Source organism: Heloderma suspectum, chromosome 1, assembly GCF_057233095.1.
Source record: "Heloderma suspectum isolate Gila_16-S chromosome 1, 16-S_ref, whole genome shotgun sequence".
NCBI lineage: Eukaryota > Metazoa > Chordata > Lepidosauria > Squamata > Helodermatidae > Heloderma > Heloderma suspectum.
Genome location: NC_139458.1, coordinates 49665001 through 49690549, shown reverse-complemented (window position 1 = coordinate 49690549; position 25549 = coordinate 49665001). Strand labels below are relative to the sequence as shown.

General features: G+C 42.8%; 1 protein-coding gene across 1 annotated transcript in view; it reads right to left on the bottom strand.

The window, feature by feature from the left end:
* Nucleotides 1-87: 87 nt before the first annotated feature.
* NEK9 (NIMA related kinase 9) overlaps nt 88-25549 on the bottom strand; it is a 45796-nt gene continuing 20334 nt past the window's right edge. Inside the window, exons 9-22 of the mRNA XM_084842115.1 lie at nt 21476-21526; nt 20426-20618; nt 17289-17433; nt 16511-16711; nt 16073-16119; nt 15188-15343; nt 13632-13740; nt 10170-10331; nt 9641-9811; nt 9380-9442; nt 6498-6688; nt 4472-4636; nt 3191-3403; nt 88-2437 (exon numbers count right to left, since the gene is read on the bottom strand). Coding sequence (XP_084698241.1) covers nt 2315-2437; nt 3191-3403; nt 4472-4636; nt 6498-6688; nt 9380-9442; nt 9641-9811; nt 10170-10331; nt 13632-13740; nt 15188-15343; nt 16073-16119; nt 16511-16711; nt 17289-17433; nt 20426-20618; nt 21476-21526 — 1990 coding nt within the window. The 3' untranslated portion in view covers nt 88-2314. The remainder of the gene's footprint in view (nt 2438-3190; nt 3404-4471; nt 4637-6497; nt 6689-9379; nt 9443-9640; nt 9812-10169; nt 10332-13631; nt 13741-15187; nt 15344-16072; nt 16120-16510; nt 16712-17288; nt 17434-20425; nt 20619-21475; nt 21527-25549) is intronic.

Genomic DNA, 25549 nt, shown 5'->3' with positions numbered 1-25549 from the left:
ATACTGCTATGAAAGATCTGTCCTTGAGTTACAGGTACACGTACATTACCTCACTTCTATTACAAAGAATCAGAACACAGAGGCAAATGAGTGTCAACATTTATTTAAACAGAAAACTTCAAACCATTCCACCACTGAATCTTTCAAAGATAGATAATGACAAACTAGTTTTCGGCTAGAGTGTCAGTGCAAGCATATGTCATGTTCCACTATAACAAATCAACAGCAATGCTAGCAGGAGACTAACATCTACAGAGCTAGCACTGCTGAAAAGGGAAAAGGATCTGAATTGCTCAAAGGCACCCTGGCCTACTTGCCTTTCACTCTCTAGCTCAGGGCAAGACCTTGTTTAAACTGCTTCTTTGGTTGCATAGCAGGGTCGATGCATATATTGTGGTCTGTAACAGGCACAGTTTGGACAGCATGAATCCTTTTAAGGCACGTGTATTATTGAGGAGCACAGGTCACCTTCACTCAGCAGGGTAATCCAGTACTCCACTAGATCCAAGGCAAACCTTGCCTGTGCACTTCACTTTCCAAATGTAGAGCACTGAGAAATAAAGACAGTGCACTGCAGGGGAGTGACTCCCATCAGTTCAGTGATTCCTTGCTGGACATGGCCCAGGCTTAGTTCTTCTCACTCTCTGTTCCTAACTTATAATAGGACAGTCTCTGCAGTCACAACAGCATTCTCATATGAAAAAAATAAAAACAAAGCTGCTCCAATACTTTTGGAAGACAGGAAATAAAATAGCATAATGATCTGAACATTTGGTATTTCTTATATTCAGGCTCTTTCTCCTCCTTCTACCACTAAGGAAAGGCACACCTCTTTGGTCCTGGGGCTGAACAGAAGAAAAATTGCATCTGATTCAGTTCCAAGACAGTATTTAAGAGACAAATCAGGTAACTCCTTAAAAACTCCTTAAAAATGGAGGATGCTCCGACACCCATCTCCAGCCAGAAAATGTTTATTAGCCTGATTTAGCTGTAAAAGAGGATAGTGCATAAAGGGATGGAGACATGTATATGGGAGGTTGAGGTTACAATCTAGGACTACCAAATCAAAAATAAAGGGACACTAAGCAGATACAGTAACTGTTCCAGAAAGTTAGGCTAGGCTATGATCTTGTTAAAATAAGGAACAGTGAGAATCCCACTCCATGATGGGGAGGAATACAGATGTGGCTCCCAGAAGTCACATGTATGCCAAAGGTGTAAGTTAGTTAGGTAAACCATTTAGCAAAAGTATCAATTTATTTCCAGAAGTGGAAAATCCTATCTTCAAAGTTCCTTCATATACAGCTTAATATTGATAATATGAGAAATGATCTGAATCTACTGTGGCAACCTACTGCCAGTACTCTGAATACATGGACACATTCTGTTAAAACTGACACAGCTCCAGTTTCACCAAGTATTGGACAGGAAACAAAATACTGATTTGGGGGAGGGACACAAAGAAAGAGGCTTTCAATAGCTTTCTTTGGTATTCAAACCAAGCTGGAGCAAATAACTGTGGGTCTAATTTCAAATCCTTATACTCCTCATCTGGCTTAAAAATACAGCTGTTGTGAACTCTAGAACTAGAGACCCTTTCTTGGACAGCTGGAAAATTCAGCCAATTCTTTTGCATAGTGCATAGTGGGAATGCTAAGAAAAGGGTGCCTGAGATCCTCTCCCAAACGTCCTTTAAGTTAACGCTATAAACACCTTTTGTACAGGCTGCAGGAAATATGTCTAGAACTGCATATAAGTGAAAGACATAATTTCTTCTGGGGAGCTTTCACCCACTTTCAGAACAAGATATTTTCTAGGCTTCCCCTCCCACAAGCAACTTCCCCACAGGCTGGGGTCCTGCCCCTTTGACTTTAGGCTGAAATTAACTTAGAACATTTCAATTTGACCGCAAATGTTGGTGGTCATTTGTTTTTCTCCTTCACTTTTTCCTCTTTCAAATGACTGATGAGGTGACTACTGCTTGGGAAGCTGGGAAAGAAATGAAGCACATGCTGCTATTGGAGCCATTCCTGTGGTGTGGCAACCTGGCCTCAAGCAGGCTGACATAATGTATACAGAGAGGACTTGCTGCTGACGTGATGTCTGAACAGACTCTGGCTTGAACGTGGGGCTCTGCCTCTCTCTAAATCACCTCCTAGGTTCATAGCTTAAGGAGGTGCTTCCCCTCTTGCATACATGGATGCTGTAGAGACCCTAACCTCCTTGTTCACAAAGGACCTGAAGCCAGGAAAGCTGCTCTCTGCATTCAGTTAATGTGATGTGAAATTGGATGGATTCCAGTGGACTCAAAAGACTACAGGCTGAAGCGGCATGAGTCAGTTCCCAGGAGACACCAGGAGTCGGAATCCAAGTCAGGCTTTGGATCCCCTTCCACCTCTTCCTTGGTTGTTTGTGTGGCTTTGGAATGAGCCGCCAGCTGTTCAGAAAAATAAAAACAAAACCAAATCTCTCAACTGAGTAAAGCTACTGGTGATAATTACAACATGAACTCTGTCAATTGGATGTCCAGTTTAACCACAGTCGTGCTATATTCCCTGTTATTCAATACATGTACAAGGAATAAAATGGTGAAGTGCAGCGGTTAACAGCCATCTGGCTCAGACTGCCAAAGAAATATTACTGAAAAGTCTTCTGCTTCCCAGAAACCTCTCATCTGGAACTTATTTATGGGGCCAGTCTGCCTCTATCATTAGCTTACTGGGCTCAAGTTAAGCTCTAGATATTGGATAGGGAGCTGAAAGGAAAAACAAATGTGTTTTTATAATTATAACTTTATCCTGATTGTTGGCCTCCAGGCTTCTCCAAGCTGGGGAATTGAAATGAATGTGGAGTGATGTAAGGAGGTCTCCATCTACTTGCAGTTCAGGCTAGTATCCCAAACTGCCACTGACAAAATTTAGAGCTTAGGATCCTCCAGCTCACCCACAAAGATTGACATAAAATTGTAGCCTATCAACCCTTTCAAATAAGAGAAATCCAACCACCCAAGTTACTAAACTACTGCAGTACAAGCCAGACTATCTGAATCTCAGTCAATTCACAACCAATCTTATCCAATGGCTGCTACATTCAAATTCTCTTAATCCAGAACTGGGCAGGTAAGGAATTACAAAACACTTCAAATTACTCCATCATGTAATCTGCTAGCTTCCCCCAGTGGAAACCTTACCTGCTGTGTTCCTTCTGTCCTCCTGGAGAGACTCTGGAGCTGGGCACTGAGACGGGTGGTTTCTTGCTGCAGCTTCTTCTGGTCAGCCAAGCACTTGGATATTAAGCCACTCAGACGCTCTACTTCAGCCTGCAGCAAACTGCATTTACATGCAGATGGTACCACGGGTATTTTCTCCCCACAACAGGGCTCTGCTGAATCCAAGAGGTGCGGCTACAGAAGACAGGAGATTTAGGAATACGTGCATATTACATATAATGTGTATCTTTGAAACCAATGCTTTCCTAAATCATGGCAAGAAGCCATGGCTTGAAGATGAAAGCAGAGCTGCTGAGAACTCGGATATCAAATACTAAATAATGGAAGAAGAATTTCTGGATAACTGGTACACTGAAATATTAGCTCATCTATAAATCACTGCCAAATCTCAAGCTGCAAACCTGAAATATATCCTTCTTTGGGTGTGACAAAACTAAAGGCTTTATCCATTTCACAGCTGTTCCTGTTTCTTGAAGTGTTTGGTGTGGGTTTTTTGTCCCTTTCCAACCCTAATCTGATTTCTTGAAATGAACAGTAAGCAAAAAGTGCCTTACAAAAAGGCGCTTCTTGTGGTGGGATGGAATAGACCGTGATGCCTTTCAACAGCACTGGCCTCAGATAATTCTCAGCAGTCTCTCTCCCTCCACCAAATCAATCGCTTTGGGGATTAATTTTTCACCAATTTTAATCACCCTTAAAAAAACTCTAACCCATCCCCTATTTCCTTTCCCGTACAATCTGTTTTAGGCCAGTTTAATTAGATTCCCGCCTGAATACTGTAGATCCTCTGAGTTTAGTAACTTTATTAACATATGTCTTATAACTCTCCTCCAAGATGTACACTTCTTAAGTCAGGGGTCCCCAGGCCAAGGACCGGTACCGGTCCATGTCCTGTCAGCAACCGGGCCGCAGGGGTGTGTGAAACCCCCTCACCTTGGGTCCACGGGGGTTGGGAAGCGACCCCCCCCCCCAATCCTTGCCGGCTCTGCTCTGCAGCGAGTCTGCAGAGCTGCCGGCCGGCTCCGGCTGCTGGCGGACTTCCAGCTGCTAGGACACAAATGGCGTCTGCTATGCCATTTGTGTCCCAGCGGCCGGAAGTCTGCCAGCGGACACACGCCCTGGTCCATGGAAAAATTGGACCAGTCCTTGGCGCCAAAAAGGTTGGGGACTACTGCCTTAAGTCATTCATTGTGTACCCTATTTCTACCTCCAGCCCTATATTTTTAAATAGGTTTACATTACCCAGGATCCTGTCTTGGAGTTGTTAATATCAACAAGTGTGGGCGAAGCCATGTGGAGTCCTTTCAGCTCGTTGTAGGGAAGAGTTTCCTTGTCAGATTCTGAAGAGGTCAGTCTCACAAGAGAGGGAGTTTCAGGCATAGGGATGAACTCTGCATTCTCCAGCTCCTAGTCACACAGAGATAGCAGATAGGTAGATAAATATGAATGAGGGATACAGGTAGCTTTCTGTTTAAAAAATGGAATTTTTTTTTAGTGCTGCTGACATCGGTCTAAATATAGTGAGGGACAGTGAACATTATTATAAGGTCAGCAATTAGGAGAGCATTCTTCCAGTAAAAAATGCTTCCACTCTTGAAGAATGACTCCTGAATTCAGTAAGTATGGCAGAACTGATGGAATGCACCTTCCAACTTGAAACAGAATCTTGATAGAGTGGGTTTGTACCCCAATGACATTTTCTTTGGGATGAGTCACAATCATGGTTCAAAGTTACTCCTGTGTCAGGATATAACTGACTGCCATACTGTGACTCTGGAAGGATTTCTCTCCCAGATTTGGCTAGCTAGTGACTGGGGCAAAAGCTGCCTTCCGCATAATGTTTGTTCTGTTGATTGCAGTGTTCTCCAACAATGGCACACCATGCTTTGAACTGTGAGGATGAGGTGACTGATTTTGGCCTTGCAGCACATATTGACTGGTATTAACTGTTAGTCCCTGCGAATTACATATCACACTAACATATCCTGCTGTTCCATTTTACAAGAGAATGAAGCAAAATATAACCTATGCATATTAACTACTCTGTGCGATCTTAAGACACACCAATTTCCTTTTTGTATGTTGCATCTTAGGGTTTCAGTCCTTACTTACAGGCTAAGGAAAACTCTTTAGGATGGTTATTGTTTAACAGCTTAACAAGAAATGCTTTTTAGTATTATAAAAGAACAGGCAACAAAATCATCAAATCTACACAGAAGGTTATCTAGGATACATGAAAGCATTGGGCCAGTTCGCATTATCAAAACAAGCCATGGCTTAAATAAGCCATGGTGGCTTGCTGTGACTGCAGTGTCTGCCTGGCACAATTTGCATAATCATCACCTAGTCATGGCTTATTGTGTTGGTCAAAGCCAGGTGGCATGGCTTGTTGGAGGGTTAAACAACTCTCAAACAACCTTCGAGCCATGCCACCTGGGTTCGGACGACACAATAAGCGGTGATCGCTTGGATTATTTAAGCCAAGGTGGCTTGTTTTGATCATGTGAACTGCTTCATTAATTTGCTTCAATTCAATTTTTTATTGGAAGCTGATTAGAATGGGAAATTTAAGAAATTTCTATACCGCCCTTCAACATCAGGTTTTAGGACAGTATACAATTTTTTTAAAGCATCAATACAAAAGTAGAACCATAGCATCAAAACAGTAGTTAAAATAGTTTCCACTCTAATGACTCAATACAAGCATTTTTTATTTATTATTGCATTTATATCCTGCCTTTTTTCCTCTTGCAAGGAACCCAAGGCGGCTTACATTATCCTCCTCCTCTCCATTGTAGCCTCACAACAACAACCCTGTGAGATAGGTTGGGCTGCTGGACTTCTCATCCCTCTTAATTTACTCACTGACTGAAAAAGATTCCTTTAATAACTTCTCTCTAATATCTGAAAAATGAACTATGAACATATTAGATGTTAAAGCAGCAGCAACAGATTCTGTCCTGGCTGAGCCCATGCTGCAATTCCAAGTGGATCATCCTTCAAAACTAGGTTTGTTTTTAAATTGGATTAAGTTCGTTATCTAAAAAGCCCCATCTGCAGACCAATCCCAACTACCATATTAGAAAATTATGGTAAAGAATTGATATTGGAAGAAGGGAAAGATTTCCAGTCATGGTTGTAAGAACTCCCAATGGAGAACATCCAAGTTTTGGGAGAATCCTCTCAGGCACAACCGCAAGAACACTGTTGGAGTCAGGTTATTTATTTTCCTTTAGCTTCTCTTCCCTGGGACAATGGAAGTAGTTACCTTGCGCAGCCAGCTAGGGCAGGAGCTACTAGCAACACTACTATCCACAACTGCTTCTATTGCGCTGATCCGATCCCCCATTCCACGGTCTGCTTCCATGGTTCCCCGGAAGCCTCTGCTGGGATCGGGGGTCTCAGAATCCCGCTCACTTTCCTCCTCTTCTCCTCCTTCAGTTGTAAAGTTCTGAGCCACTAGCAGAAAACAGTCAAATATTAAAAAGCTTACATTTCCCTTGCTTACTCAGGAGAGTTTCCAGTCCTGGGATGCAGATGTTGCCAGGTCTCAGGATGATGTGATGTAAAAAGAAGATAATTCCACAGTGAACTAGGGGCCAGAACATTAAGAACACCAGGTGAGAAGGCACTGACTGGATAGTGTTTCCTTTTCAGCAGTTCACCTTAGTTAGTAAGCACCCTCCAGAGTCCCAATGTGCACATCTTTATCACAGGTTCATACCTCCTAACCCACTCTTCCACACCCCAATAAACACTCACCTCCTCCCTAAAGCTGCCACCTACAAGAACCAAGGAGCACTGGAATGACAAGAGTGTGGACTGATAAGACAAAATCACCATGCCTTTCTTCAGCCCACCCCTTAAGTTAATGCACTGAATTCCACATTCACCCAGCTTCACATTTTATTATCTACCCTCTCCTCAAGCCATTGACCTATTTGCAAGAATAAAGTGGCCAAAGTAACTTGGCACTCTTTAGACTTAAATTTTGCACTATCTAGCTCTTCAATCAGAATGGTTCTTCCTATCCACTCAAGATAATGGTCCCCAAATCCTCCAGCCACTATACTCAGACCATTTTCTTAGTCAGTTCTCACCATACAGCTCCTGCTGCCTTTTCATATAAGGGTTCTACGTACTTGTAAAAAATACCTCAAGCATGCAGAAAAATATTACTTTTGTTTTTAAAGCACAGAGAGGGAGCAAGAGAAAGAAAAAAGATCATCTTTATGATAGCTGTGCATAGGTAAAGCTGTCCCTAGGTATGGAATACTAGAAACAGTTAAAAGCCCTGGCAGTAATGAAAGCAACTGGATGGAGAAGAGAGAAAACTGGTCCCAGAGGGGCCAATTTCTCTACCACCCACATTTGGGGAGGAAATTAAAGACCGACCAAAAAAAAAAAAAAAATTACAACCCCAATTGTGCATTTTTGAGGCACTGGAAAAAAAAAAGCCAGGGAATGAGTGACAATCCTTCCAAAGTCCCATTTTGTCATTGGTGGAAGGGCAGTCACTGGTGAGATCGTGAAGAGTAAGCTGCACAGGCTTTTTTGCTGCTCAGCAATGTAGCCTCTCACAGCAAACCCATGATGAAATTGGTTTCCTGGGTTCGGATGACACGACAACCCACTATGGGTACAAACAACCCTACAACAACCCACAAGTTCTCTGCATGGCTTGTTCATGAAAAATAAGTCACCCTGTGGAAAACTTTCTAGGTTCAGATAATACGACAACCTACCATGGCTGGCTGCCCATGGTGGGTTGTTGTATCAAGTAAAATGAGTCATAATGTCTGAGTTCGGACATCATGTAGCAACACCCGGTTGGCCTGATCAGGGGCTGAACATGCAAAATGATGAAGGAATGCATGTGGCACATGCTGTGGCACAACATGGGTTAATTAACCTGCGATTTGCTGCCGTTACATGCAAATCAGGTTATGTATTTGTCTTTACTGATCAGTAAACGTTACAGAAATGTAAACATCTAAGTTTTACATTTCTTTTGGGTCTTGATTCTTCTTATCTATCTACCTTGTTTTCTCTCTATTTTCCTCAGTTTCTACATTCATCACAGATGTAGCTTCTTACTAAACTTGCATTCCCCTGTTCTATTTCTTGCCTGCATGCTCTCATGGCCACTTAAATGTAGAACTCTCTTTAAGTATTCAGCTTCCTCTTTGTCCTGCTTTAAAAAAACATTAGAACATTTATTCTCTCTGAATTTGTTTGATTCTTTTCTTACTGTTAGGCTAATTGTTGTGTAGATAATACTTTAACCTTATCTACACAACAATTCATCTAACAGAAAAAAGTCAAACAAATTTAGAAGGAAACTCAATTTTCCTAATTTTAGTCTCACCCAACAAATGTGAAAGTTTCTCCTTCCCTCTACGTCCTATCTCCTTTGACTGGGTTCAGACAACACAGTAACTCACATTCAACGGTTGAGTGTGGGTTGAGTATGGGTTACCGTGTTGTCAACCCCATGTGGGTTGAGTGTGGGTTGTCATTGAACCATGGGTTATCATGTTGACTGAACCCAGCCATGCTAACCATGTTTTGCTAACCACGAACAAGCCATGAAGAGAACCCAAGGTTTGTTGCTGGATTGTGAACTGTGGGTTGTTCATGGTTAATAAACCATGGTTTGTTAGCACAGCTGGATTCAGACAACACGATAACCCACAGTTCAAGGACAACCCACACTCAATCCTTGAATGTGGGTTATCATGTTGTCTGAAGCCAGCCTTTGTCTCATGGGATTTAGACTGTGAACCTGCAGACATAAAGATAGACTAACTAGCCATAAAGCTAGAATAATTTACCAGAACAGATACTAAAGTAATGAAAGGGCTGGGACAAGATTAGGTTTTGCAATATGAACACTGGAAGCTGCCTTATACCAAGTCTGACCATCAGTACACCTAATTCAATACTGATCTCTGGGATTTCAGACAGGAGCCTTTCCTGGGCCTACTTGGATACAGTATGGATTGAACCTGGGACCTTTTGCTAAAAAGACTGTACTCTACCTTTGAGCTATGGCCCTTCTATTGTAACATCTCCTGCTCAAGCTTACAGCTTTTCAATATATGCCCCCAAATATGGAATTATCTATTATGAAACAGTCTGATTACTTACCAGTCCCAATAGACAGGCCACTGCTACTGGAACGGAGGATGGTTTTAGAATTTATAACTTTTTCTGGAGAGAGAAAAAAGGAGTTTCCTCAGCTACAAGTTTCAAAAACATGGGAAAGCAGATAGATGCTGACATTTTTCCTGAAAAAGATTATGACCCACTCTTCCCTGTGAACTCTAGTTATATTTTACATGTTATTTATAGTTAGTGAAGACAAGTATTCATGGACAGACACCAGTCCCCCAACTGTTTTCTACTCACCAACAATTATGATGGTGTGCCAACCACGGCACGATAGGTCTGGAACATAGTGAAGGGAACCAAAAATGGGCCGAGGCCATGACGTACAAATATCAGAACTATGAGCTCTCTCGGTTGGGGTCATTGCTAAACGGCCATTCCCACCATTACCCCAGGCAAATATATGGTTATCTGGGAAAGAGAAAAAGTTTATCAATCTAAAGTCAAACTCCCAGCACTGCCCTCCAAGGACTCTCATAAGGTTGCATTTATTTCCACTCAAAGGGCTCTATTTTGAATGTCTAATAATCCAAACCAGAAGAACAACATATGCTATTTCTATAGGCATATTATTTGTTTTGTGTGGCTTTATCACATATGATGCTAGTATAACAGAATTCCTCTTCTCTAATGAAAATCTGGAAATATCTCACCTTCTGCACAATCTGGAAGTCTCTCACCTCTTTCAAGATGGCAAGTAACTATCTTTGGTACCCAGCAGAACCAGCTTATACTAATTAATTACCTACCAACTAGTGCCAGCACTCACCATCAGTAGCAGCTATAGTGAACTCATCACCACAGGAAACCCTGATAACCTGCTTTCCCCCAAGAGGTCCTCCCAGCAGATTAATACCCAGACGTTTCTTATAATCTCCAACACCCAGCTGCCCACACTTGTTGGAGCCAAAGGTAAGCAAACGACCCCGCTCTGAAAGAAAGAACAAACACAGTGATTGGGGATTACCATGGTTGGACTAAACTCTGCTGGACAACCTGATAGGCTGTGGGACATCACTTAGTCATCACCTGATAACTGGCATTCAGGATTCTTCTGAACGAGAGATAGTGCACAGGGGGCTGCTTGTTAGTGAGGGGAAATAACTCCAAATTAGGCAGAAAATAGGGTTTCATTGGCCATTCTCCAGTCCTCTGATACAGAAGCTGATTTTTGGAACATGAACACGTTACATATTTTTGTCAGAAGATCAGCAATTTCACATTTGAATTCTTTAAGAACTCTACGATGGATACCATCTGGGCCTAGTTATCTATTAACTTTCAATTTTGTCAATAAGGTCATCTTTTGTCAGCACTATTTGCCTCAGTTCCTCATACTGCCTTCCTGAAAACATCAGTTCAGGCACAGATATCTGTCCTTCATCTTCTGCAGTCAAGAAGATGAAAAGAATTCATTCTGCTTCTCTGCAATCTCCTTAGCCGCCTTTAGTATTCCTTTAACTCCATTGTCATCCAACCATTCAACTGCCTCCCTAGCTAGTTTCCTGCTTCTGATATATTTAAAGAATTCTTTGTTGGCCTGGATGTTGTTAGCAATATACTCCTCAAAGTGCTTTTTTGCATCTGTTATTATCTACCTGCATTTCCTTTGTGCAAGTCTTTTTTTGTTCTCTTTATTTGGGCATATTCCAAAGGAAACCTTCTTTTCTCTTCCTTGACACTGCTTGTTAACCATAATGGTGACCTCTTGGACTTGGTGCTACCTTTCCTGACCTGTAGTATACATTTTAGCTGAGCCTCTATTATTGTAGTTCTGAATAACCTCCAAGCATTTTGAAGAGATTTAACCCTCTTGACTCCCTCTTTCCATTTCCCTTTTCCCTCTTTTGTTTCCTCTTTTGAAGTCAAATGTGACTGTGTTGGACTTCCTTGGCAATTTTCCACTTAAAAATATATTAACTCTGATAGCACTGTGATCACTGTTTCCAACTGGTTCAACAACATTTACATCTAGGTCCTAGACGACACCATTTAAGATTAAATCCAAGGTCGCCTCCCCTATGGTTGGTTCCATGACCAACTGCTCTAGGGCAGTTACAAATTACAGATACTAGGGGTAAGACAGTCAGAAAATGGATGGGCAAGGAGGAGGAAAAAAGCAAGCTCAGCCATCAGTTCTTAAAGTTACAGTACTTATCACGACCACCAGTTTGGATGGAAACATTTCAGGTAGTTTAATGGAATAGTTGTTGGCTAAGTTGAGGACAGCCAAAGGCAGTTGGTCTCTCAGCAGAGACAATGTAATAGTACTACTTCCCTTCTCTTCTTCTCTTCTGCAGTCTGATGGAATGGCTGCTGGTAGGTGATAGGATGAAAACTTTAAGAACATTAAGAAAAGCCATGCTGGATCAGACCAAGGGTCTATCTAGTCCAGCATTATGTTAGCACAGTGGCCAACCAGCTGTCAACTGGGAACCCACAAGCAGCACATGAGCGCAACAGCACCCTCCCACCCATGTTCCCCAGCAACTGGTGTACACAGGCTCACTGCCTCTGGTACTGGAGGTAGCACACAGCCATCAGGACTAGTAGCCACTGATAGCCTTTTCCTCCAGGAATTTGTCTAACCCCCTTTTAAAGCCATCCAAATAGTTGGCCATCACTACATCCTGTGGTAGTGAATTCCATAGTTTAAATATGTGCTGTGTAAAGAAGTACTTCCTTTTATCTGTCCTGAATCTCCCATCCCGTCTTCATAGGATGACCCTGGGTTATAGTATTTTGAGAGAAGGAGAAAAACGTCTCCCTTTCCACATTCTCTACACCATGCATAGTTTTGTAGACCTCTATCATGTCTCCCCGTACCCTCCTTTTTTCCAGTCTAAACAATTCCAGCTGTTGTAACCTTCTCTCATAGGGGAGATGCTCCAGCCCCTTGATCATTTCAGCTGCCCTTTCCTGCACCTTTTCCAGCTCTACAATATCTTTTTTTAGGTGTGCTGACCAGAGCTATACACAAAATTCCAAGTGTGGTCGCACCATAGATTTGTTTATGGCCAGTATGATATTGGCAGTTTTATTCTCAATTCCTTTTCTAATTATGCCTAACATGGAGTTTGCCTTTTTTTACAGCGGCTGCACACTGGGTTGACACCTTCATTGAGCTGTCCACCACAACCCCAAGATCTCTTTCCTGGTTGGTCACTGCAAGCTCAGATCCCATCAGGCTATACTTGAAGATGGGATTTTTTGCCGCAATGTGCATCACTTTACACTTGCTTACACTGAACCGCATTTGCCATTTAGATGCCCATTCTCCCAGTCTGGAGAGATCCTTTTGGAGCTCTTCACAATCCCTTTTTGTTTTAACCACTCTAGATAATTTGGTGTCATCCGCAAACTTGGCCACTTCACTGCTCACTCCTAATTCCAGATCATTTAAGAACAGGTTGAAATGCATTGGTCCTAATACAGATTGTGGGACCCCACTATTTACTTCCCTCCATGGGGAGAATTTACTATTCCTACTCTCTGCTTTCTGTTCTTTAAGCAGTTACTGATCCATAACAGGACCTGTCCTCTTATTCCATGACTAAGTTTGCTCAGGAGTCTTTGGCGAGGGACCTTGTCAAAAGGCTTTTGGAAGTCCAAACAGTGTCTACTGGATCATTCTGTCTACTTGTTTATTGACACTCTCAAAGAACTCTAAAAGGTTAGTGAGACAGGACTTACCTTTGCGGAAGACATGTTGATTCTTTTTCAGCAGGGCTTGTCCTTCTCTATGCTTACTAATTTTATCTTTAGTACTGCCTTCAACCAATTTACCTGGAACAGACATTAAGCTAACTGGCCTGTAATTTCCCGGATCCCCCCTGGATCCCTTTTGGAAAATTACTGTTACATTGGCCATCTTCTAGTCCTCTGGTATAGAGGCTGATCCTAGGGACATATTGCATATTCTGGTTAGAAAAACAGCAACTTTCCTTCTGTGAACTTCATTAATTTATGTTGGGATCCAAGGCTGACCACTCAGTAATTGACACTGTATACAACACTCCTGTCTACTCTAGGTAGCAGCAAAGATGATTACCTACAACCCCTTGTTTACCCCACTGCACTGAACATCAGGGTCAACATTCAGGGTTCTCCTCCAAATAAAAGCATTAAGAACTAGATTAGTCTGTTGACTCTGGTCACCTGGAATGGTTAGCACCCTTATCCGGAAAATGAACTGTATTTCAGGGGTGAACGTGGTGTGACTGGATCTCACCATCTATGGCAGCTGTGTGTGTCTTTCCTGGGGCAATGGTGCGAATCTTGTAGAAAGAAAGTTTCTTGGCCAGAGTGAAGGAAGTGGTGTATGGAATTTCTTGATAAGCCTAAGGGAAGAGAGTAAACAGTTTGACAAATCTAATGCCATGATCCTGTATGTACACACACTTGTGTCAACATCCATCCATGCAGGGCATCCTTCGATTGTGTGGATCACAACAAACTCTGGCAAATTCTGAAAGAGATAGGGGTACCAGACCACCTTACCTGTCTCCTGAGAAACCTGTACGAGGGTCAAGAAGCAACAGTAAGAACCGGACATGGAACAACAGACTGGTTCAAAATTGGGAAAGGAGTACGACAAGGCTGCATATTGTCACCCTGCTTATTTAACTTATATGCAGAGTACATCATGAGAAATGCTGGGTTGGATGAATCACAAGTTGGAATTAAGATTGCTGGGAGAATTATCAACAACCTCAGATATGCAGACGATACCACCCTAATGGCAGAAAGCGAAGAGGATCTCAAGAGCCTCTTGTTGAGGGTGAAAGTGGAGAGTGCAAAAGCTGGTTTGAAACTCAACATTAAAAAAACTCAGATCATGGCATCTGGCCCCATCACTTCCTGGCATATGGAAGGGGAAGAAATGGAAGCAGTGACAGATTTTATTTTCTTGGGCTCCAAGATCACTGCAGACGGTGACTGTAGCCATGAAATTAAAAGACGCTTGCTCCTTGGGAGGAAAGCTATGGCAAACCTAGACAGCATAGTAAGAAGCAGAGACATCACCTTGCCGACAAAGGTCCGTCTAATCAAAGCTATGGTTTTCCCAGTAGTAACGTATGGCTGTGAGAGCTGGACTATAAGGAAGGCTGAGCGCCGAAGAATTGATGCTTTTGAACTGTGGTGCTGGAGAAGACTCTCACGAGTCCCCTGGACTGCAAGGAGGTCAAATCAGTCAATCCTAAAGGAAATCAACCCTGAGTGCTCATTGGAAGGACAGATACTGAAGCTGAAGCTCCAATATTTTGGCCACCTAATGCGAAGAGAAAACTCTCTGGAAATGACCCTGATGCTGGGAAAGACTGAAGGCAAAAGGAGAGAGGGACAGCAGAGGATGAGATGGCTAGATAGCATCACGGATGCAATGAATATGGACTTGAGCACGCTCCGGGAGAGAGCGCAGGACAGGAAGGCCTGGCATGCTATGGTCCATGGGGTCACGAAGAGTCGGACACGACTGAACCGACTGAACAACAACAACAAAGCCATAGTGCCATAAGAGTCAGTCCTTCCAAGGCAGGCAATTCCTGCATCGATCAGACTCTATTTTTCTTGTATAGGCCCCTCAAATATATGCCACATGCACCATGCAAAACTGAAGTAAACCTATTGCCATAAATGGCAAATCATATCAGTTTTTTCTTTTCTCTCTTTATTATTAGTCAATTCATATTTATAAATACATACATCCTCCACAATAGCCTCCTTGACATTTCCAGGAGAACATCATTTCCCCCTATTTAAACCAATGCCAGAACTGCCACTTACATCATGATTAATTATCCCTGAAGTGCATTGGTTCAAGCCCAGCTTGTTGAATTCATTCAGACCACAAGCCAGCACTTTGCCTGTCTGTGTGAGGAGAAAGGTGCCATCACTACCACACTGGACTGAGACAATATTGGAGGTCTTCTGAATTTCCACCTATAAAAGAAAAACATGAGACACCATGGCAAGTGAATACCAGTTAATGCCGAGTATCACACATATGCTCAGTGGTACAGCATATGCTTTGCATGAAGAAGCTGCCAAGTTCAATCCCTGGCATCTCTTGAGATTTGGAGTACAGGAATAGCAGCTGGGGAAAGGGTTAAAGCCCCACAACTCCCACTACTACTTCTATGGGGAGGGACCATTGTTCAGTGGTGAAGCAGATGTTTTATAGGGAGAAAGCTGTAGATTCAATATTTGACATCTCCAGTTAACAAAGGATCAGGCAGCAGGTGGTACAAAAGTCTTCTGTCCAAGATCATGGAGATCTGCTGTTAGTCAGAGTAGAGAATTCTGGGCTAGATGGACGAATAGTCTGACCTTGTATAAGGCAATTCCCTATATTCCTAAGTGGAGACCAAATCCTGAGTCAATCTTAAAATACAAGTATATCTGGACTAAGGAGAGAAGTGGCCCATCTACTCTGCTTCTGAAGAAAGTTTAATAAGGTCACCTATATTCTAAGGTCACCTGAGCTGATCTTAGAATTACTTTCTTCTGTCAGCTTATCCCTATTAATTAACTGAATCCTACCAAATTGGTGGTTCCAATATATTGTTATAATTTTAGTAAAGATCACTTAAGCATGGGCATACTCCAGAATAAAGATATAGTGAATGCACCTGGACCCCATGAAATATGGCCCAGGCCAGTCCATTTTACCTTCTGTGGGACGGAGTGATCCTCTTCTGAATCCAAACCTAAGCGGCCTATGTTTGGGAAGAGACAACAATGAGAAATAGCCAAAGGCCTTATTTCTAATGATGAAGGGACAGAATTACAGATAATGACTTTCAGATTCAAAGCAGACTCTCCAATTCCTGAAAGCTACAGAGATTCTAGGTCCAACCATCCATCTTTCCAGAATTATGTATCCCAATTGAATCTGAAGTCTCTCATAGCAGCTGCTCCAAGGGAAGTTAGTTCTGTCTGTCCCCAGCAGTTGCCAAAATTGTGCCTCTCAATTGCCTGTTCTATGCAACTCCCTTATTTTTCTACAGCCTGAGAAGTTGGGTGCATGTATTTTTCTTCTAAAGTCTCTATTGTGTGTATCTTCTTCCCCACCCCTAGATTACAGGCTGTAGATAGGAAGTCACATACCATATTCTCCACAGCCCCATGTGTAGACCTCTCGGTTTCGGGTCAGCACTGCCACATGGTTATCTCCACAGGAAACTTGCTCCACTGGATTGTTGAGGAAGATGTCCAGGTGTCGGGGTTCCAGCACCTCAGAGCCAAATGTCTTGTCAACACCTATACAGCCATAGTAGTCTGAGCCAAAGGCAAAGACTTGGCCCTCGTCTGCATGAAAGGATGGAACATATGAATTTGATAGAGTCAGTTTACTTGTTGGATGTACTTAAGAGTCCAAAGGCTGCCTACTGCTCAAGGCAATCTTCCACACAGGGAAACTAGACTATAATGTAACCTAATTATTTACATTTCGCCAGGTCAATTGCACACTAGGGCTAATGTGCCTCTTATCTATAGTATGCCACAAATATAATGTAAACAGTTAGAGGCTGCAATCTGCAATTTATTGTGACTGTCAAACATCTATTGTTCTATCTTTGTTTTTGCATTTTATTGTGTTGACTTTATGCTATACACCACCTTGAAATCTAATATGATGGGCAGAATACAAATGTTTTAAATAACACAAAACAAAAGTACATAAATATCGCTCTTGGGAAACTGCAGTCATTCTGAAATTGTATTACAGCAGTTGCAGGCTTGTTTTCCCTGCAGGTTACCTGTATTTTACCTATTCCAGAACATTTCATGCTCTCTTGCTAGCAAAGGCTATTTTATCTTTCAGTCAAGGTAATATTTCAGTTCTTCCACAGCATATTTTTGGTACATTTAACCTGTCTCTTACCTGTGATGCAAACAGTGAAGTCATCTCCACAAGACACCTGGCGAATGGCTTTGCCCTGCAGTTTTTCCACATGCTTAGGCTGCCGATAGGAGGCTCTGTCTCCATGCCCCAGTTGGCCATGCAATTTTGTACCCCCTTGCATGTTCTGCAAAACATTGAACCATGGTAAATGAAGGATGCATAACCAGAAGTCCAAGGAGTATTACTAATCACTCTGATACGAAGGAACCAAGTAAGACACAATATATACTTTGGCTAGGATCCAGCGAAACCCACATGCCATCTCCACATGCACACACAGGGGAAAGTGGCCTATTTTTCTTTCAACAATAGCTTCATGCATCCTATGGGGTGTTGCTACAAATGTCTCTCAACTGCCATATGGAGGGAGCTGAGAAACTACTGTGCATGCATGGTGCTTTGGATCCTGGCATTAAGCAGGAAAAGGCTGAATTCTCAGATTGCAGATAACACCTGTTATCATCTCTTATATGACAAGAGATTGCAAGAAATAATGAGGAGAAACATGCTACATCTCTACTCATCAACTAGAACTGTGCCATCAATAGTGATGTGACAGGATTTCAAAATGGAACTAAAATTAGGAATTCACAAGGAAAAAATCCTTCATGAATGTTAAATATATTAAATATGACTTAGATAAGATCCATTCTACACTGCCTTCATCAACCATCTTTCTTGACCCTCTCTTTACCAATCTAGTCATGATGGCTATATATCATCTCTAGTATCAGAGACATACTGCCTCTGAATATCAGTTGCTGGGGAACGTAACTGGGAGGGAGCTTTTGCACTCATTTCCTGTTGTGGGCTTCTCACAGGCATCAGGTTGGCCACTGTGGGAACAAAATGCCAGACTGGATAAGTCTTTCATCCGATACAGCTGGGCTCTTTTTATATTCTTACCTCTCTGGGGTCCATCTCCTGATTTTATCAGATTATTTCTTTAGAAGTTTTATACCCTACCTTTTGATCGAATGAGTCTCAAGATGGCTTACAATAGATAAGGGGTACTTCCACACAGAGGGCTCTAATGCTAATAATCCAAAAGCAATGTATAGAAATTCCATCTTTTTTTCCTTAACAGATTTTCCATGGTAAGAAAAAAGACAGAAGTAGTGGGAAAACATGGGCTATGAATGGAAGATGTCGTCACCTGAACCCTCTGTAAAATTCCATGAATGAGGCAGGGTGGTTCTGGCATAAACCCTTGTCTGGAAGCACCTTATAATAATAAGACATACATGCAGATATACAAAAACTCTAAACCTACACAGCCCAGAAGTCCTTAGTTCCACTGGCCAATTTATTTATTTAAAATATTTCTTGGCTGCCTTTCCAGGAAGGAACCTCCCAAGGCGGCGTACAACAATAAAACTCACATAATAAAAACCAATACAGTAATAAAGCAGTAAAAACAGCAACAGCAGCACACATCTTAAAAAACAACAAACATTAGCATAAAAAACAAAACCTACCACATACAGGGGCAGCTACAACCCATTCCAATAAAACAATCAGGGGAAAGCCAGAGTAAAGTAGTAGGTTTTCAGGGCCTTCCTAAAAGCCTGCAATGATGGGGCCTGGTGGACCTCTGATGGCAACTTATTCCAGAGGAGTGGGGACACTGAGGAAAAGACCCTCTCTCATGTAGTGGGCTTCCCCAGTTAGCACAGAGTCCAGGAAGACTCCCAGACTATGCATTTGATCTTTTAGGGGGAGTTCAACCCCATCTAGGACCAGTTGTAAACCTCCATCCATTGTAGGTGGTTTCCCAACCTAAAGTACCTCCGTCTTGTCTGGATTAAGTTTCAGCTTGTTTACCCTCTTCCACCCCAAAACAGCCTCCAGACACTGGTTCATGAGTTCAAGAGCCTCCCTGGGATGTGTAGTTGGAAATGAGAGGTAGAGCTGAGTATCATTCACACACTGATGGCACTTCAGCCCAAACCTCCTGATGATCCCCCAGCGGTTTCACGTAGATGTTAAAAAGCATAGGGACAGGATGGAACTTTGCAGCGCCCCACAGGCTAATGGCCATGGGGTGGAACAAAAGTCCCCTAGCACCACCTTCTGAGACTGCTCCTCCAGAAAGGACCGTACCCACTTTAAAACTGTGCCTCGCAGCCCAGATAAATGATCCAGGAGGATACCATGGTCCATGGTATTGAAAGCCACTGGGAGGTCCAGAAGAACAGGGTTGCAGTCCCCCATCCATTCCTGGCACAAGTCATCAACTAGGCTGACCAAAGCTGTTTCCTTCTGATAACCAGGTCTGAAATCTGATTGTAATGGATCTAAGTACTCAGTATCATTCAACATTGCTTGGATTTTTGAGGTCACCAGGCATTCTAGCACCGTGTCCAAAAATGGAAAATTTGACACAGGGTGGTGGCTATCCAAAGCCATAGGACCTAGATTTGGTTTCTTCAACCAGGGCCTCACCATTGTTTCTTTTGAAGCTGTGGGAACCTCACCGTCCCTCAAGAAGGCATTAACCACCTTGGAGGTCCAGGTACCCAGCCCAGTTCTGGCTAATTTCACAAGCCAGGATGGACAATGAGCTAAAGCGCAAGTTACAGGCCTCAGTCCTCCAAGCAGTTTGCCCACATCCTCAAGTTGGCAAGCCGAAAGGTATCCATAACATGACTGGATGGTGCCCTAACCCCATCCATCTCAGATGCCATCAAAACAATAGCATCCAAGTCAGCACGAATACGAGCAACTTGCAAAAGGTCTAGCAAATTGCTCACAGTGGGCTCTGAGGGTTCAAGTTGTTGTATTCTAGAGCCTACAACCAAGAGGTCTTTGGCAGATGGATGGGGCCAGAGTGTGTTTCCCTTCACAGTTGGAGCCAAGTGTTCTTTCTAGCAGGGTGCAGGATAAGTAAACTCCCTGAAGCTAATTCTTCCTTGGCCAATGGATGGGGCCAGACTGGTCTCTCCCTTCCCATGATAGTCTTCCTGGGAGACAGACGGTGCAAACTCCTAGAGGCCCTTGGTCTCTGGTTGATGGCAGAGGCCAGATATTAATGACTGGGGAAGTAATTTGAATGCAATCATTCATTCTGCCACGCCCTCTCAAGCTTCCAAGTTATTTCCATACACTTTACTTACCACCCAAGTATACAGCTCCTTCTCAACTGTCACCACTGCAAAGTGGGTGTTTCCTGCACAGACTTGTCGTGCACTGCAACCACTTTTAATGACATCTAGTTTCTGAGGAGTGGACTTCCCACCTCCCCATACATATACTTCACTAGTGCGTGAAGTCACCACTGCAATGGGAGCCTCATTCATGGTGCTTGTTCTGTAAAACACAAGAGTTCAGTACAGAGACACTGTTTAGCATGAGTTGCTTTTCCAAGCCTCTAAATAGAGGACAGGCTGGAATAGAATTACATTTCCAGATTCTAGGGAGAAACACTTCACATAAGCCTTAGTGGGTGTCCCCCTCATTTTTCTTTTTGTTTTGTTTAAATGCTCATGTTGTTCAGAGCCCACATAAATAGCATCAGGAGTTTTAAAGCACAGAGCTTGAGAATGGATGAGCAAATGCTGCAGATAAAGCAAATAAAAAACAGAATTCAATCTGATGGCACATGCAAGGCTTTTGAAGTTTCATAGGACATGAGCAAACTTAATGTTCGTGAATAAGAAAGTGCACAAATACTTTGGCAACTTTGTTTAGAACATTAACACTTTATAACTATACATACAAATGTACATCTTTCCATTATTAAGGACCCTCTTCTAGCAAGAGACTCTAGTCTCAAAGAAGAAGAAAAGTAGTATCTGACAATACAGCACAATTTATAAATGAAGTTTGTATGGAATCAATAGAAGGCAACATTGACAAGAGTGGAAGCTAGTTCTCTGAAATATAATTATCAGAGAGCAGGGGTAGGCAACATGAGGCCTATGCTGCCCCCTGAAATTGTAAAAAAAATGCCACTTTTTAGATTTTAAAATGTATTCTTAATTTTTGGCCCCTGGACCTCCCAAAGTTGCCCACCTCTGTCATAGAGTTTTACTCTGGCATATTTTACAATGAAAGTGTCTTAAAGACAATATTGCTTCCCTGCTATCCTCAACGAAGTAGTAATGGGTGAATACGTCTAGGGACCTATTTTCTGCAATTCCACTCTTCAACACATTTTCCATTACCTTGGTCGTTTGTTTGGCCCATTAAGCAGCACAACCTTCTCCTCCATTTCCCTGCCACAATAAAGAATATGAAAGAAGAACAGCATCAATCTATTACTAAAGTACTGTGGATAGGAAATCCCAATGTGATTTACAGACACTACAAGCAATGCAGAAAAATTGCTCCCTTCCACTAAATTATACTGCACTACTGTTAGTGGTGAAATATAACCAAGCCTGTTCATATTCTGCACTAAAAAAGTAAAACTTTATTGTACCCAATTGTGTCCATCTGTCAGCAGAATTAACACCCCTGCAGCCACCAATGCACCCCCCAAATCTGCTCCAGACAGTTCAGAGCAGACAGGGATTCTGTGGTAGGGTACAGGGGGAGAAGAGGAAGGGAAAGTCTTGTTGCATTAGTGGAAGTCCATTTGCATGACATTGGATGTAGCCCACAGTCTATTTCTATGCTTGATTTTGAGTTCAATATTGAACCTCTCTGCGGAGATATGTGAACAAATAAGGGATAATAAGGGAACATGGACAGAGAAAGATCACTGGAGGTCATAAGGCAAGACATAATGCCAAACCACAGAACAGGGCTAGACCACTAAAAGAGTATTGCCCCAACCTAAAGCAAGGCTTTTAGGTGCATTCAGATTTCAAAAGAGTCTACAGACCATAGTGCAACATAAAGTCTACATTGTGGGATACTTCAAACGCTGTACTTGCTCAGTATGCCAAGACTATAGGTTTTATATTTCACCTGTTGAGTCTTTTCCACTGAAATGAAAGATGGGACATATATCTCCTGAGGAAAAAAAAAACATGAAGGCAGAAGGTGTGCGTGTGTGTGTGGGGGGTGTCCTTTTTCCCCTGGCAGTGGAAGGTATTTGCCACTGTCTGCCTGGATGGGTACAACAGGAGAACAATTTCCTACATCAGCTCCAGGTGAAAAGCCTGATCCTGGGGATCCTCAGGGGGATGCCTTGGATCCAGTGGATCCCAAGCTGCCTGCGTCTTGCTTCCAGCCAAAAAGTTCCAAATTCAGGAATTTATGCCAGCTAACATGGTAGTTTTCCATCCAGAGAGCTTTCCACAGCTACATGTGCAGTCACAGAGCTTTCCCCCCGCCCAATAGGAATCATCTCCACCTAATCTTAACTCCCTCTAGCAAGATGGATCTGGGTGTTAGGACTGCTCTGCCCAAAGCTTTGTTTGTTGAAATTCTCAGTATCCTTAGTGTGCCCCATTTTCATTCTTGTATCGCCTGTGATTATGTGAGAATATCAGTTATCTGAAGCATGGGTGGGCAGAACGTAGATCGGGATCCATCAGTAGACCTCTGACCGATTTGCATTAGATTGGCAATGGTTTCCGACTCCCAATTGTTTAATGATAGGAATGACTAAAAATCCTTTCCCCTAAATTAGGTTGCTAAAAAGAATGCTGAGGGGAAAACCAGGAGTGGATTTGTGTGTGAAAGGACTTGTTCTGGTTGTTGTTCAGTCGTTCAGTCGTGTCCGACTCTTCGTGACCCCATGGACCATAACACGCCAGGCCTTCCTGTCCTCCGCTCTCTCCCGGAGTGTGCTCAAGTTCATATTCATTGCATCGGTGATGCTATCTAGCCATCTCATCCTCTGCCGTCCCCTTCTCCTTTTGCCTTCAATCTTTCCCAGCATCAGGGTCTTTTCCAGGGAGTTTTCTCTTCGCATTAGGTGGCCAAAATATTTGAGCTTCAGCTTCAGTATCTGTCCTTCCAATGAGCACTCAGGGTTGATTTCCTTTAGGATGGACTGATTTGACCTCCTTGCAGTCCAGGGGACTCGAAAGAGTCTTCTCCAGCACCACAGTTCGAAAGCATCAATTCTTCGGCGCTCAGCCTTCCTTATAGTCCAGCTCTCACAGCCATACGTTGCTACTGGGAAAACCATAGCTTTAATTATATGAACCTTTGTCAGCAAGGTGATGTTTCTGCTTCTTACTATGCTGTCTAGGTTTGCCATAGCTTTCCTCCCCAGGAGCAAGCGTCTTTTAATTTCATGGCTGCAGTCACCGTCTGCGGTGATCTTGGAGCCCAAGAAAATAAAATCTGTCACTGCTTCCATTTCTTCCCCTTCTATATGCCAGGAAGTGATGGGGCCAGATGCCATGATCTTTGTTTTTTTAATGTTGAGTTTCAAACCAGCTTTTGTACTCTCCACTTTCACCCTCAACAAGAGGCTCTTTAGATCCTCTTCGCTTTCTGTCATTAGGGTGGTATCGTCTGTGTATCTGAGGTTGTTGATAATTCTCCCGGCAATCTTAATTCTGACCTGTGATTCATCCAACCAGGCGTTTCTCATGATGTACTCTGAATATAATATGATATGAGAGCCAGTGTGGTGTAGTGGCAAGAGTGTTGGACTGGAAGCTGGGAGATCTGGGTTCTAGTCCCCACTCGGCCATGGAAGCTCACCGGGTGACTGGGCCAGTCACACACTCTCAGCCCAACCTACCTCACAGGGTTGTTGTTGTGAGGATAAAATGGAGAGGAGGAGGATAATGTACGCCGCCTTGGGTTCCTTGCAAGAGGAAAAAAGGCAGGATATAAATGCAATAAATAAATAAATAAATAAGCAAGCAAGCAAGCAAGCAGGGCGACAATATGCAGCCTTGTCGTACTCCTTTCCCAATTTTGAACCAATCGATTGTTCCATGTCCGGTTCTTACTGTTGCTTCTTGACCCTCGTACAGGTTTCTCAGGAGACAGGTAAGGTGGTCTGGTACTCCCATCTCTTTAAGACTTTGCCACAGTTTGTTGTGATCCACACAATCAAAGGCTTTAGCTTAGTCAATGAAGCAGAAATAGACGTTTTTCTGGAATTCTCTTGTTTTCTCCATGATCCAGCGAATGTTGGCGATTTGATCTCTAGTTCCTCTGCCTCTTCGAAACCCAGCTTGGGTTTCGAAACCCAGCTTGTTCTGGTACTAATCACAAATTCCTGGGCTGAGCATGTGCTCAAAGACATCCTGTTCTTTAATTCTTGATTAAAGTTTTGCTCGCCTGAGCCACTATTTTGGACCCTGGCTCCAGTTGGTGGATCAGAGTTCTAGTAAAAAAAACCAAAGTAGGTTCCACCAGCCTGAAGTCTGCCCACCCCTGCTTTGGAGAGTCTTTTATGAAGACTCTTCTGGCAATTATTATATCATCAATAGAAATGAAAAGCATAGAGGAGACTTCCGGCCGGAGCCATGTCGTCCTGGCAGTGACTTGCGGAGCTCCGCAGGTTGCTTATCTCAAACAGCTATGAAAAGGTTGAAAAACCTTTTTAAATTCCCCTGGAATTAAAAGGGGAATCTTACAGTACCATCTGGTTGAAATCTCAGAAGAACAGCTGCTTTTGCGGCGCAGCAGAAGGGCTGCAATCTAAGGTTAATGGCCAGAGTATCATCTACTGAACGCTGTTTGAAACTCCTAAGCAATTAGGAGACTACAGGACTGACGAGCTCCAAAAGTATTTGTGAATTTAAACTACCAGCGATATCTGGGGACTGGCAATTAAATCTAATTAAGCGTTTGTTTTTTCTGTTTCTGCAATTATACTTGCTTGTTGTGCTTTTGGAAGTGGAGGATAGCAGTTTCAAAGGGGAAAAAGAAAGGTCTGGGAATGCCACCTCCCCCCGCAATTGCTGCCCCGGCAAAGGTTTCTAGAAATGCCGGAGGTGAAGAGGAGTTGCTTGCTTTGATAAAAACTATGTCTTCTCAGCTATCAGTGCAGTCAAAGAAACAATCCAGGACTCAATCACTGCCCTTCAAGGGGCTGTGGATTTAATTAATATCTCTCTTCAAAAGATGGAATCGAAGGTTAATGCTCTTGAAGATCGGGTTATTGCTCATGAAACTGCTATACAAGCGTCTCACAATATTTTGTCTGCTCGAATTTCCCAACTGGAGGCCTTTACATGTAGAGTGAACCTTCGTATTCTTGGTATTAAAGACTTGGCTACTGATATATGTTTGGCTGAATTTATGGATAAACTTTTGCATGAGTTATTGGTTTTGCTATCTGATTTTCTACTGGATACTGAGCATGCATATCGTGTTCC